The sequence below is a fragment of the Vanessa tameamea genome, chromosome 15 (assembly GCF_037043105.1).
Source record: "Vanessa tameamea isolate UH-Manoa-2023 chromosome 15, ilVanTame1 primary haplotype, whole genome shotgun sequence".
NCBI classification, from domain to species: domain Eukaryota; kingdom Metazoa; phylum Arthropoda; class Insecta; order Lepidoptera; family Nymphalidae; genus Vanessa; species Vanessa tameamea.
The window spans coordinates 4,327,286-4,342,745 of record NC_087323.1 but is presented as its reverse complement, the minus strand read 5'-3'; the positions used below and the strand labels follow the sequence as shown (position 1 = coordinate 4,342,745).

The following is a 15,460-nucleotide window of genomic DNA, read 5'->3' as shown; positions in this document are numbered from 1 at the left end:
TTTAATTAATAATTTTACAGAGTTTTATCAATCGCAATTCACAATTAAAATTTTTAATGTTATCTGTGATGTTATTAGTGGAATTATAATAACACGAGTTTTACCTTGAGCGATTTATTTATACTTCAGCTGATGTCTCGGTTTACATCAACTTTAATTCGGTGGTACATAATTTATTTAAAACCTTTCAACTCTTGATTACCGAGAATTTTTATCAAGCGAAACCAGACGAATTAAAAGCATGTGAGACTTGCTTTTAATTCGTTGCTACGAGTACCTTAGATATGGCTAAAATCAACCATCCTGAAACTCATTTACTACTTCAAAGCATTGAATCTGATTGTCATCTTTTAATGGATCTGTATTACACGTACTATGTTCTTATATGGATTCGAAATTTAAAATAAACCTGATTAAATGTATATATGATCATACGCATATAGTACCATCAACTTTCTAACTAATTGTATGTAACTCCAACTCGTCTACATTTATCAAGAGAATCTACCAAACTATTCTATTACATATTGCATGTGATTTACCAATACCTCTGCTGTATATAACAAACAGTTCTAATTATAAATTTATTTACAAAACTATTCCTAATAACTACTTTTATTCACTTTAATTTCACTTTCAAATTTTCGATACCAAAGTCGCCTACATTCCAAATGCCAGTTTTTCGCAATTACACAATGAATACAATACACCATCCGATCTCGACCAATAATATCGCGTCAATTCATTGTCAAAGTTGTTTACTTGGCTTTACTCGTCTTGTGTTTGGAATAGCCCAAACATTTACATTTATAATAGTAATAGTCCAACTCACACGCGCTTAAAGTTAATTTGAATAAGCAATTAATGTGTAACTTATCGATAATAACCGTCGACTACATCGTAATGTGTTATCAAGTATTTTATCAAGTGTCAATATTAAATTTGACCTAATGTTAAACAGTAGTAATTAACTAATTATGAATTCAAGTGCTTTATTTGTTTTACAATTAAAACGATATCGATATATAGTAAAATAATATTACAAAAGTTTGAAACATTTATTTTCTTGACGTAGGTACTATTGATTTCCAATCGTGAGGATAAAATATTTGCAAAATCTTTTGCATTATTAACTATACAATATATAAACATATTATATGCTTACTATGTTAATCTTAGAAGTATACGCTATTAAGAAGTACATAAAATAAAATTAAAAAAATAACACCGCTGATTTCTTTCATCTCTCTTCTCTTAACTGTTTGAGTCTCTTCTCGTCTCTGACGAATGTATTCAGAATTATTTTTTCCAAGAATAGTTGATTTTTAACAATTACCAAGCAAGTGTAGCAAATGCTTCGATTTTTAAAATATTTGAATTATAAAAAAAAGAAACAAACTTCCCTATTCGTTCAATATTAGTTTATCGCACGCAAAATAAATATCACGTTCAAATAAATTCATTTTTTAAGTATTACTTTTCAGACTTTCTAAAAGATAATCTGTATTGTTTATTTATCGTTTAACATTTATGTGTATTTTATGTGTAAAAATAAAATGAAGACAAATTATAGTGTAGAATAATGTACCGTAAAAACTATGCGCCATTCTGTTAATATTGAATTTAATTGCGAATAGTCATCTGCAAATCACATACCATATGGCGCTCTTACGTCAAAGGTCGTAATGACTACACCAGACCTCGTGTTATTGAGATTGTCATTCGCAACCAATAACAAAGATAAAAAATAAACAGATGTACCTTACAATATAAAAACACCAACGCAATTACAAAGAATTGATAAAAAATTGTGAGTAGGTATTCATGTAGCGATAATTGTATATACATAATTTTAGGATGCGGTTACAATAAAACATACTTAAAACTAAGAGAAGCAAAGATAAGATATTACACTAATGCAAAAAAAATGTTGCTTGTAGACAAAATTATATAATTCATTACGGTGTAAGGTCGACTTAAAAGAGGTTGCATAGGCTGTAAATAATATGCAATACTTTTAAATTTACAAAGTGACGTGCAGTCTTTTGTTTTCTAGTCACTTTATCTAGAAAAATCTGAGTCAGGTACGCACTCGCATGTAGGAAGCATGTCAAGATGTACTCAACCTGCTCATTAGGAGCTTTCTTGACCGTTATAAGACTAGAATTGTAACTAAACTATTCCTACATAGAAACCTTTGTACGTTTTTTTATGTTATGAACCATAAGATTAAAAAAAAATACGAATATTCGAATTTGTTTCGTATTAGATATTGTACAATAAACTATGGATAATATTAATAAGTTATATGACTAATTCAGACAACTTTATGCAGTTGATATGATAATATTACTTCAGATAAGCAAACTTTCTCGGTTGCTTCTTCAAAAGGTCATCGCAATTTATCAATATTTATAATTATGCGATATCCAGTACTTGTGACAGATGACGAGGTTACATTTAATTGGTACTTTATTTATTAATTCTCTGCATATTTTATCCGAAATTTATTACTTCTGAGTTGCTACTGATAAGTATACACATTGTAACTTAAAACCCGCTACTTTTTAATTACCTTATATATTATTTACGAGTGAATTTTACAAAGCAGTTTCCTTTTCGTATAATATATCTTATTATTCCTCACCTTTAGTATTTATTTTTAACAACATATGATTAACCAATATTTACAGTTTTAGTACGTTGAGCCATATTTTGGATGCTAAACAAATGACCGATATATTGTTGCACAAAGAACTAACGTTACGAGTGTTATAGAGTAGATCTTGCAAGTAATATTTTATCATATAACAATTCTCGTCCAGCTGTTATACAAATAAATTATTCAATTGCGTTCTACTCCTGTCATCGTTTATTAATATAAAGTAACGCTTGCATGTCATCGAGAGAGTCTAAGGCAGACTCTGATAAAACCACAGCGAGTGCGTACTACTTGTATGCAATGTAAAGTGACACATTCCTCAATTGAGCCGTGACGTTCAGAGCGATCTCAAATTGACGCCAATTTGTGTCTCCGGCTGAGTCACATACGCTCGTGTTGTTTCACGAACAGGGTTCCTGCAATCACACTCAAAAACATTTAAAATGCGTATGGTCTCACACCTCAAGAAATTATTTTATAATAATACCCGTCCCGGCTTCACGTGGGTACAATGACAGGTCTATATACGTCTATATATGTATCTATAGGATTGAGGAACAAACAGAAAAAGAAAAATTCTTTATTTTTTCTAGCTAGGATTGTTGAAATTATCTGTTTTTCCATGTTATAATTCGCATGTATTGTATATATAAATCTCTTGAATGAAAAATATGAAATCTTGAATGAAGAGATATTTAAAAAAATCGCGAAGCAGGTGTTTGTATAATTGGCTACGAAAATATATAGTATATTCTGTTATACTATTTTTGCTGCATATATTACGCAACAGATTTTTTTAAACATCCCAGTACCTCGACCTCAATAAGTGATTATACATTTTGTTTTTTATCTGTAATAAAATATAAAATATTTTAATGAAATATTTTTCAAGAATTGTGTTTAGGTATATCATATAGTATATCATAAGTTGCAGAGTTGCTTAAAAATAAAAATACAGAATGCATTTATTTCTGCTACAATATCAAAAGGAGCAGCCCTCACTCATTGTCGAATTTTGAATAATTTATAAAATAGCACTACGAGTATATTTCATATGACAATAGTTATATAACTTTAAAATCAATTGTTTTGGATTGACGATAATAATAGCAAAATTAAACACATTCATTACATTATGTAATATATTTATGCAATTATAATTCACGATGTTTTGGATTGCATAATCAGAAATAACAAAAATTGTTACGCAGTACCTAGAAATAAAAGCCATCATCATCCTTCGTTGACCTTGTACGCAAATAATTGGGAAGATTGACGCAATTGCGCTGTTCCCAGCACAAACCTCACGGGAAATACACCGAGAATTATTTCAAATCATATTTGCGGTTTAGTTTCATTCACAAGGCCACGGCTACATGTTATTAATGAAAAATACATATATTTCTATGCAAAAATATAAAATAGATAATTTAAATCAATTTACTTAAATACCTCATCCTTTAAAAGATCAAACCTTCGTCACTATAATAATCTACAATGATTGGACTATCGTCAATGGACAAAAATTATTTAGTTAGAGCCAAATCCTCTCAATATAACCTATAAAAATAACCTATAAAAATATTGGAACAATATAAATACAGTTGACATAAATCTGACTAGACAAGACGGTCGGGACATTTATTACAGCACTCGATAAATTACGCGATATATAGTCGATTAAATTTTAATTAAAGCTGATACTACATTTTAAGGACATTAATTTTTACCACTTTAAGGCTCAGACCACTATCTGCTCCATCTCTCTCTCTGACCATGCTCTGATATTGATGAATATTATAAGATTTATATAAACGAAATTTTTAAATTTCTTTGTTACAGAATGTGGTGGACAATCACAGGAAATTTCGGGAACATCCTACCAATTGACTGGACTAAGTCCTTCTCGAGGAAGATGCACATCCCAACATTGAACCTGAGCGATAAAAAGGTACAAAATTAACAAATTCATAATCATTTCAGAATAATACAATAATGAAAAGATTTAATTAAATATAATAACCGTATAAATTGTTTATATCATACTCATATTCTGATTCTTTCTTAAAATACAAGACGCGACGTAGATGATTCACGACTGCTCCAATTCCGCTCAGTATATTAAAATCTAAGGTCACACGTTTGTTTGTTCCACTTGAAATTCATATCACATGAACATAATAATATATAAAATAGAACTCCGACGTAGTCCATTAATGGTTCTTGGAGCTGTGAAACTTGTGAAGAATTTAGTACTTTAGCAGTAATCTGATATTGAATAATATGTAACACTTTGGGCTGCATTCGTTTCAACCTTCCGATCTATAAATTGTTACAACAGAATTCGTTTTAGGGTTTTTGAGTTATTTTAATATTTTACGTCTTGTCTATAATATTTTAATCGATTTGAAACTGTTTAAAAACTTATGAACCACTTAGAAAATTTTGAACAAAAGTTTACAATAATTTTAACCAACATCAGGCACAGTAGCACACTTATAATACACTAATGTACCAAAGTAGTCGCTTAGTCGATGCAGCATTGCAAGTTAGTTCTCGTATAGTTTTGTATTTTTCATAATATGCCATAGAAAAATATTTCGGAGAGCTAGAAGGCTATTCATGAGAAAAGTTTTGGTCCATTGTTGTATAAACGTAGCGAAGTTCAACGACCTCCAAACAAGGTTTTAATGAGGCTACTTCTGTTCTAAATATTTTTTCATTATACATTGTTATTAAAACCTTTTTGGCGAATAAAAAATAGGTATGTGTAATTCAAGAATACTTTATAAAAAATATGTACATTGAGAACTATGGACAACTTAAAATATTTTACAAGAAGTTAAAATTTAAAACATTTGTAAAATATTTTAATTATTAAATATTAATATAAGTAACACTAGTAGTTTGCTGCTTATCAACAATAGTTAATATAGTATTTGGAGCGTATAAATTACTTTCATAATAACTTGTCCATTACTGGTTATTATACGTTAGCTGAAATAAAAAAGGCATTTGCTAAATGGCTAAAGTTTATCATGATGCAGCGCGGCGTGGAGCGAGCGACCCGGAGACCACTCGTAAGTAGGAATCCTTATAGGCCCAACACGCACTTAACAGCTTAATATTTTTTTATTTCCTTTTTTACCCACTTGTTTTTCTAGTCATTCTCTCCTTTAGGAACAAATTTCTAACGGGTTTGCAAATGATAAATATCATACCTTTGTCTTTTAGGGTGCTATGACGCCGGACGATGAGATACATAGCTCGGAAGACGAAGCGGTCGCGTCTGACCTGGACATGCACGCGCTGATCTTAGGAGGTCTACATCAGGACCACGAGTGCCCAGTGAAAACTGCTGATGAAGTGAGTTCCATAAACAAAACAAATACACATATCTGTTAGATAATGAGCTTATCTTCTCATAAATTGTACGTTTTCAAGTATTTGTGTGACAATACCTTTTAGTATTATAAGTCTTTTGTATAAAACTTTATGATTAAGATATAAAAATATACAAAAATATCAATTTTTTTCATACAATAAACTAATTTATCTGAATATTTTTAAAAGTTATTTAAAATATCACCATAGATATTTTAGATAAACATTTTTATAATAAGACATACGTTCATTTTTATTCAATCCATTGGTACGCTTTACACACATAAATTTTGCTACGGGACAATTTTCAATCCTTTAAGAACGTAATAAATAAAAAATCCGGCAAAGAAACTCAGTAGTTAATCTTTTTCAACATCTAAAAATACAGTCATATTAGTTAAATACAATTATATATGTATTTTATACATTCTGCCTGGAAGGCAACAAGCATTAACGCTTTGAATTAATGATTTGATTTGAAACGGCAAAGTTAAAAATGTCACGGAATTTTTGTTATAAATACGGACCATCATCATCATTTATCCAGTATGCACGATTTTTGATACACTCTAGGGTTGATATATATCTAGCACCTTCATATTCTAGTTCCTGAGATACAACAGCTTTATACGATCTGTAACATATTAATATTTTACTTTTAAAAGTGTCAGTTTTTAAAGCCTAAATAATAAAACCATAATATTAATATGGTTTTAAACTCTTATCATCCCAAGATGGAACATTTCAATTACTTTTAAAGTATCCTAAAAAAACTTTGTCCAACATGATTCAAATTTATGATTCAAAGCTTTGGTTTTTTTTTTTTAAAGACATCCAATCCATTGAAAAATAATTCTTTATTTTACTACAAAATTTAGTTTCGTAATTATTACAGTCCCCTTTTATTATCAATTATATATTCTAAATATATCATTACATTTTATAAAAATATTTGTTGCATTAGGTTCATAGGCACTAAAGGTTCGATATTAATATGATTAAAAATGCTTGTGATAGTTTCAAATATTAGTGTAATTTGATAAATTTATATATTTATACATACATTTGATTTCAGGTAATACAAGAAATAGACGACATGATGCAGGAGACTCCGTCCTCGGAGGGCGATCTGATAGAATATAACGAGGCCCTGGAAAAGGGGAAGGAGGTGCTCAATTCTCCCCTTTATGAAGATAGTGAGTTTTATATACATTTATTTTAATATTATAATCACGTATTTATGTTTATGTTATTATATACGCGTAAACTTTTGGATTAGTAATTTGGATTTTCCTGAATATTTTTTATAAGACTTGACCTCCTATAGAATATGGATCATAGAATAATTAATCGGGGAAATACGAGAGAGTGCCAGGGAATATAAAAACGGTATTGCATAATAACTAAGCTAAAAAAACTTGCTAAAAAATTGGTTTATAAATGCCTTCGCTTCCATTTCGCAAATAAAATCTATTGGTAGAAAATCGGCGCCTAAATGTTTGAATCCCAAGGTATTCCGACTTATGACAGAATACGGAATCATGATTGCAATTTGAATTGAATTGTATATAATAGTTGACAGTAATTACAATATACATACACAAAAATATGTAAAAAATCTTTTTTTTTAAAATGTTTATTATATTTGTACAATAATTGTTTTTTTTTTTTAATTATTTAATCTGTACATAAAATTTTTTTAAACATTGCAACATTGCACAATTCTTTAAATTGTATGCATGTAGTTATTTGTTTTATAAATACCTATAGTATATTGAAATGTTGTGTACTCCAAAAAACGGATTGGTTTTGGTCATTAGGTAATTGATTTAATTATTTTATTACATGTCTTGCTTAAAAGTTAACGGCATTTGTACCAAGCTTAATAACTCGTTGTTAACATAAATAATGCTTTACGACGTAACACAGTCATGACCTCTCAACGCCGTAGGGAATACAGTTATCGTTGCAGTCATTACGTAATCATCCGGAATATTACATATTTGTTATAATTTTCAGGATATTCAAAACATCTGTAGATTTTCAAAACTGTTAAAGCAACTCAACTGAAATTTATTAGGTTAAAATATTTTATTGAAAACTTCAATTTCAATTTCTATATATACTTTAATTTCTTTCGCTTACAACTCAGAAGAAGTGACGTTAGTGAATCTTTTGTGTCAAATTCGTTACATATACAGTCATTGTGCTAAGTTTCAGTTCAATATCATTTCAAATGTGAAATTTAAAATTTCGTCTTTTGCCCGTCAGTTAAGTTGTTCAAATAACTAAATAAATTGATATGTTTTCGACGTACAATCCAATACAGAAAATATATACCTACTAATTAAGAATATATACTAAATCCTGTCATCGTATGCTCTGATACGCATTACAAAGTGATCTGAATTCGTAAAATGGAATGTTATTAAAAATTCGAAACTGTCCAAATAATTAATTTTAACACTGGCAGCCCTAATCATAGAACAAATCCAAAACATACATTTGAAAATAAATAAACATCCTTAAAACCGAACGAGATATTCTATTGTTTGAAAGACAATTGTCATGATAGTTTGTTTTTTAAACAATAAAAAATACGCCATCGTTCTAAAACAAATAGTCATTAATTTTATTAATTATACATACGTAAGATATGTAAAAAATCGAATTATTAAAAAAATATGTTTTCACAAATTATTCACTTAAGATATAGTTATTTAACCATATGACATAAATTAAAACAAATATTTATAACTATTTATTGTTATTATAGTCCTCTTAACTCTCTCTTAGTCGAAGATTTTCTCTATTTTTAAAGAGAAGGTTTAAAGTTTCCACATAAATAAATAAAGTATTCTCAGTTATTTATTTGTCTTATGACTAGCGTATTCGACTGCGGTACCTACATATAATTCCGGATTCGGATCATCCAGTTAAATGTAGAAATTATTAATAAAAACTCAGGTTTAGGAACAAAACCAAAATCAATTCTATTCACGATTTCTCTCCTGACGTGTCGAATTGCTGTCGCATCGCATTTAAAGAAAAAGGAAACTGCTTTACTGCTCCAATATCATCAGATGCACATAAAATTCATAACTTGAATTTTGCTAGCACAGCGTTCTGATTGTAACTCGAGTCATTTGTTTTGCCCTAGCATAAGGTGCAGTTTCTCAGAATGTATCGGATACGTAGGATATCTAGATAAGTAAGGTGACGTTGATGTTTACGAATATGTCGAGAGAGCGTTCACCTCGAAACTTTCGATTGATTCGCACATCTTTTGATCATTGATCTGAATATAGAATCGAAGTTTACGGGTATTTTTTTTTATTTCAAATATTATTTTGGAACTAAACTTAAATTGGCAGTAGTTATTAAGTAATGACACACATGACTTAGCGTATTTTAAATTTATGTTTTATAACCGTTAAATACAGACGTAAAGTAGGTTTTAAATATTTTTTAAATTGTTTTTTACGTTATAATAACGACTTAACTGATTGCGGGTTCACGTCCGGGCAAGTATTAATGAGTTTACGTCGTCGTCATCGTACTAAGCGAGGAAAAAACATCATAAATGGACCTTTACATGTCAGATGAAATTCTGCCCCAATATGTCTATCCACGTAATAAAAGCGCGATGTATTCCACGACGCTTTATTCGCTCCAAACTTTCTCCTCGAGCTGAAACCATAAAATGGACAATTGACAGTAAATAAAGGCTCAGAAATAATATACAAAATCGAAAAAGACGAAGAATAGATGTACAAAGTCGGTGTAAATCATAAAAAATCGTAACATTACTAAAATAACCTTAATCGAATTACAGAATTACGTCAATTATCACTCGCTCAACTGAACGAGATATTTATGGAACTGGAAGTGCTGATCCGAGAGTTCTCCGAGACGCTGATAGCGGAGCTGGCGTTGAGGGACGAGCTGGAGTACGAGAAGGAGCTGAAGAACACTTTCATATCGCTGCTACTGGCCGTGCAGAACAAGCGCCGCCAGCACCACATCGAGAAGAAGAAGCGGCCCGGCGCGCCGCGCTCGCCCAACCTCAACCACTCGCACTCCGAGCCCAAGGTGAGCTGCCGCTCGAGCAGTTGTTAGTTCAGAGTGAGCAATCACCTTATTGCATGATACTAAACTAAAACAATAATTAGACCATAACACATAGACAGGCAGTTTGTTGTCTATGAATCTTGCAAGAATTCGGTAATAAGAAATATTAAATTGTTAGATATATAAAAATATGGTATTAAAAATCTTCTAAATCATTATAATATTTTGGACAACTACATAGATGCGTTATTTTTTTTTTTAGTACTTGACTACAGTGATCCCGTTCCACATGGACAATGGACCTCCCGACAATCAATCTCTCCAAGTTCTTATCAAAAGTAAGTTTTTTAAGCCAATTATATATTTAAGTAATAATATTTACGGTATTATGAACTCTTCCGTGTTGAGTCACAGAGCCTACCATAGACTGTAGACTTGGTAACCAAAAATCCAAATGGTCCCGAGTCATCCTATAATTAGATATATAAGTAAGATAGACTAATTAATATCATAAATACATTACCATATTCCAGTCTACTACTGAGAATATCACGACAAATCTAATAATCCAGGACCGGGTCCGGGGTTTAAACTTATAAGGTAGTCACTTTATTAACGAAGCAGATAAAAACTAATGACAGCATTAAAATTAAACACAAGCTAAAAAAGGTTTATTTTCAGTTCTCAAAGCAATCAATGAAGACAGCCCCACCGTGCCGACGCTGCTAACAGACTACATACTCAAAGTCTTGTGTCCGACATAAACACACACAGATTTAGATAATACCATAAACAATAACAACACAACTACATTTACGCTTCGAACTCTTTATTTTTCATATTCAAAATGTAGTCATCTGGAACGATGACGGTTATCATTATAAAGTCATTTTAGAAGCGAAAATGTAGTTATGTTTTGGATAAATTTCATTACAGATTTCTACATTTCGATGTCAGCACATTCTATTTAATATTAAGCCATTGTTTCATATCAAAACAATTATAAAATTTAATCAGTGTATCGCATCAGCGATTAATATAAGCACTTTCTAATTTAAAACGTAAAAAAAGTAAATTAAAAAAAAAGTCCGAGTACAGATAAAAAAAACGCTCGCATTCGCAACTTTGTCTATGCTCTCGATGTTGCCATGTGTATTATAGATTTGTATTTTTAAAAATGTCTTTATTTTTCGTATTTTAAGTTATTATTGCCATAAACTTATTCTCATATTCAAATTAATTTTGGCATATTTATGATACTTTTTGCATAAATGAACTGTGATATCGTATTATGGTAGTTTGTTAATTATTGCTTCCTTTTAAGATTTACTTATTCTGTGCTGTTTTCAATTAATGTTCATTGCATTATTATATTTGTTTAAGATATCGGTTATATTTAATGTTTTATGAAAAAGCGGTGTAAATATGAAATGAATAAACCGGAATTGTCGTCTCAAGGTAAATAATAATTAGTGAATTTAGTTATTTTAAGAATTTAACTGGAGAGGCTTGTAAATAATAATGATCAGCTTTGCCGTCACGTAGGTTTTATTAAATATTATATTTTAAAAGGGCTCCAATCTTAATGTTAACAATTAACACAAATAAATTGATAAATATATTCAATTTTTTATTGATTATCTATTGTTTTAAATACGAATAGTGATCGATACACTTTGTTTAAGCCAAGCCCAAAGTTATTTTTGTTTTAAAAACATCGATATATTATTTCCATTAGCATGTAAAACGAAATAGTTGCGTAGAGTAAATAATTAAATGATAAATCAATGTAACAGATTATTTGTCATATAAAGTTTAAATTAAATTGTCACTAATCCCCAGCACTATGCAATATAAATGTAGTTTTAGGTTACAAAATTATAAAATAGGTTTTATCTCTAGTCTCAACGGTTCGTAGTCATAATTTTGTTAATTTTAAAATATATCAATCTATAAAATAAGAAAATTCTACAAATTCTTTATACAATTAAAAGAATTTAAAGATAATCTTACGAGAGAAAAACTTTTTCAAATGACATCTTAAAAAATAATGTCACAGTGACATTTTCGTAAGCTTATTTTTATATTCTATCATTTTGACAGCTCGACAAATGCTAAATTAGGTATTAAATTATAATGCATGATAATATGTGTAAAGTTGTTGTTGTAATTTGAAAACATTTTAAAGGTTTTAAATAAATGAAACATTATGTTCTGTTAGCAATGTAACGCGGAGGCTTTTGTCGCACACTTTTAAATTTTCGTGTAGCAACACCAATTTGTTGTATCTGTAATTGTGTAGAAATGAATAAGGAAATTGTGGTAACGAATGACAAAGGTTAGAAATTGATATTATATATAATATTTAAATAGTTGTGATACATTATCTTCATTATTTAACCTTGAACAGTCGCACGATAAAGAGATAGCATTAAATAAATAGAGTTGATAACTAATAATAATTATAGCAAATAATTAAAAATATTCAAATTATCACCATTCACGTCATCAAACGTTATATGTAAAACTCTTAAAACAAAATTGAACCTTTGACACCTGTTCCCTGGTAACGGGGACCGGCCTTGGTGTGACAAGCTACATGCGTTGACGCATCAGCCCCGTCATCTCTAAGGGAAACAATGTTAAAGGCTGAAGCCGCCGAGAAAAATACTGAACTTAACAAACGGCGGCAACATTCGTCTCTAATTCTAAAAATGTATTTGTACCAACAGTGCAAATAATTCTTAGTCTTGGACTTTCACGTGAATTATTGGAATTGAGATTTAAAGGAGAAATGTTGCTAGCATTCGTGCCCCCATTCCACCCGATCACGATTTGCACAGTGACTTTTTTAATTTTGATTTTGCTATAAGTCAATGTTTGTCAATTCTCTTCTCAGTTGCGTTGACATTGACGAAATTAAAAGTCAGTGTCAAAATTTGAATATTGACAAATTATGACAAATGTTGACTTTTTTTTAATCGGAGCCGTTACGTAAATTTTAATTTGACTTTGGCTCAACATCGTGGGACTGAGTGAGGAATATTGATTATTTATATCGTGTATCTGAAAATATCGATGAAATATTTTTATTATCTATTGTCGATTTAAAAAATATTTTATAGATAGTCATTTTAAATAACTCAACTATCAGAATGGACGCGTGGTACCTGGTCAAAATAAAGGAGCTTGAAATAAAATGGTCTTTTTTCTCATATATCAAGGTGATCATAATATCTTATCATTATTTATTAAAATGCAAAATGCTTTTTTATGATATAGGTAGGCGGACGAGCAAATAGGCCACCTAATCGTAAGTGGTCACCACCGCTCATAGCCGCGTCGCGCTGTAAGAAATATCAATTATTTCTTACATCGCCAACGTGCCACCAACCTTGGGAACTAAGATGTTATGTCCCTTGTGCCTGTAGTTACGCTGGCTCACTCACCCTTTAAACGGGACACAACACTACTATGTACCTACTGCTGTTTGGCAGTAGAATATCTGATAAGTGAGTGGTACTTACCCAGACGGGCTAGCGCAAAGCCCTGCCACCAAGACTTAAAGAACAAAACACTTTTTGCAAGTAATGTCATATTCTTAACTGAAAATTCTTAAATTCTTAACTGAGTCGTTATTTTATTCGTGAACTAATTAGTAACCACTCTATTCCAACCATAAGAGGAAAAAAAGGCAAATTAACATCATTTGAGAGCTTGATTAATCTATGATATTCACTATGGATTTGCGAAAAAATTGCGCTAGTTACGTCGACGAAACTGTTTTCGGAATTTTGGAAGTAAAATTAAAGTGAAAATAAGTAGTCAAGTGTAATAGTGTTGTATTATAAATAACTAGCGACGGCAATAACTACCCGGCTTCGCACGGGTGCAATACTGATACTAAATATACTACAGAATGTCATTATTTACAAAGTTCATAGCTTTTTGTCATACGACAGTACAAACCGCTATGTCCCTGCATTTTAAATCTGTAATATCTTCGAAAATATTCATTTAAATTACACGCTGTAAAGAGCAATATTTATCTATATGAAATACACAATGTATTTAATGTACATTATTGGATAAGGATTAATGCTGTATTTGGCTGTATTACTTAAAATCGCTTCGAAAATAAGCCATAATTTCTCGTTAAAAGTAAAGGACAAAAAATGATTATTGTGGGTTATCCCCGAGAGATAGATATATACCATCACGGACTTTTTTGTAGACCTTTTTAAGGTGTACAATACTGTAGTATATTATTTTGATCTATCTTGTATGTTGAATCCGTTATGTAATTTTAAAGATCTACGCATACACAGGGACTGACAGAGCGGTAAGCGACTTTGTTTTATACTATATAATGAAGATATATCAATCATAAACTTAGATTAGAATCGCGAATTGCATGAAATACGTAAATCTAAGGTTTGTTTATCTTTTTTCCTACTTCCATTGGAATAGGCTATACGTATATTCACCATATTACTACTCCTATTCATATACACATAAGTATATGTATAAATGTGTGCAAGAACGCATGATGCTATTATAAGCAAGCTAAATACGACATACCTATATATGTTATTGTATTAAAGTCATCAGATCATTAGGGTTACTGAAATATATAATACCAGCTGCCCATCCCGATTTCGTCCGGGTCTAATTTTATTTACAATGTAAACCAATTAAAATACCGCTGCGGAAAAAGCTGAAGTTAAAAAAAGATCTAAATATTCGTGTATTATGTCAAATTACCTTTTTGTCCCATTTGCTGACGCAACACTTGGCCCTTGGAATAATGGTGCAAAAAGCTTCATCAGAAGTATAACACCTCGCCTTATTGCCTCTACTGGTGACAGTAGGGCTGGTTCGTTTTTACCCAGAGGATCGGAATTGCGATTCAACGGGGAAAAGCTGCTAGCATTCTTGCCACCATTCCACGCGGTCATGATTTATACAGTAACTATTTTTAATTCATATTTGTATATATTTAAGCACTTAATGTTATCAATTCTTATGTTAATTAAAATACACAAAATTATAAAAATCGGTTCAACCGTTTAGGAGGAGTTCAGAAGATTTATAAATATGTATAAAGAATATGTCTTTTTAAAGCTTAAACTATATTTACCATCAAAATTCCTGTTGTTGTTGTTGTGACCAAATGTAAATTATCAACGTTACTTTATACCTAATCACTTTAGTAAAGTAAGCGTGAGGACTTCTTTGTTTTTACATATTGAATGAAATTATCGGAAACCTCAAACAAACTTCATAGTGTATATTAAAAAAAAACATTTATTTACAAATAACATGAAAAAGCACTTAAATATA

The 15,460-nt window shown here is 30.4% G+C and overlaps 1 protein-coding gene across 2 annotated transcripts in view; it reads left to right on the top strand.

The window, feature by feature from the left end:
- Positions 1-13,317, top strand: part of LOC113399133 (fasciculation and elongation protein zeta-2) — a 43,436-nt gene extending 30,119 nt beyond the window's left edge. Inside the window, exons 2-8 of one of the 2 annotated variants that reach the window (XM_064217051.1) lie at positions 4,505-4,613; positions 5,710-5,742; positions 5,897-6,028; positions 7,122-7,242; positions 9,882-10,138; positions 10,380-10,455; positions 10,799-13,317. In XM_064217051.1, the coding sequence (XP_064073121.1) occupies positions 4,505-4,613; positions 5,710-5,742; positions 5,897-6,028; positions 7,122-7,242; positions 9,882-10,138; positions 10,380-10,455; positions 10,799-10,881 (811 nt within the window). In that variant the 3' untranslated portion in view covers positions 10,882-13,317. The remainder of the gene's footprint in view (positions 1-4,504; positions 4,614-5,709; positions 5,743-5,896; positions 6,029-7,121; positions 7,243-9,881; positions 10,139-10,379; positions 10,456-10,798) is intronic. The other variant, XM_026638191.2, reaches the window with a different exon arrangement.
- Positions 13,318-15,460: the final 2,143 nt, after the last annotated feature.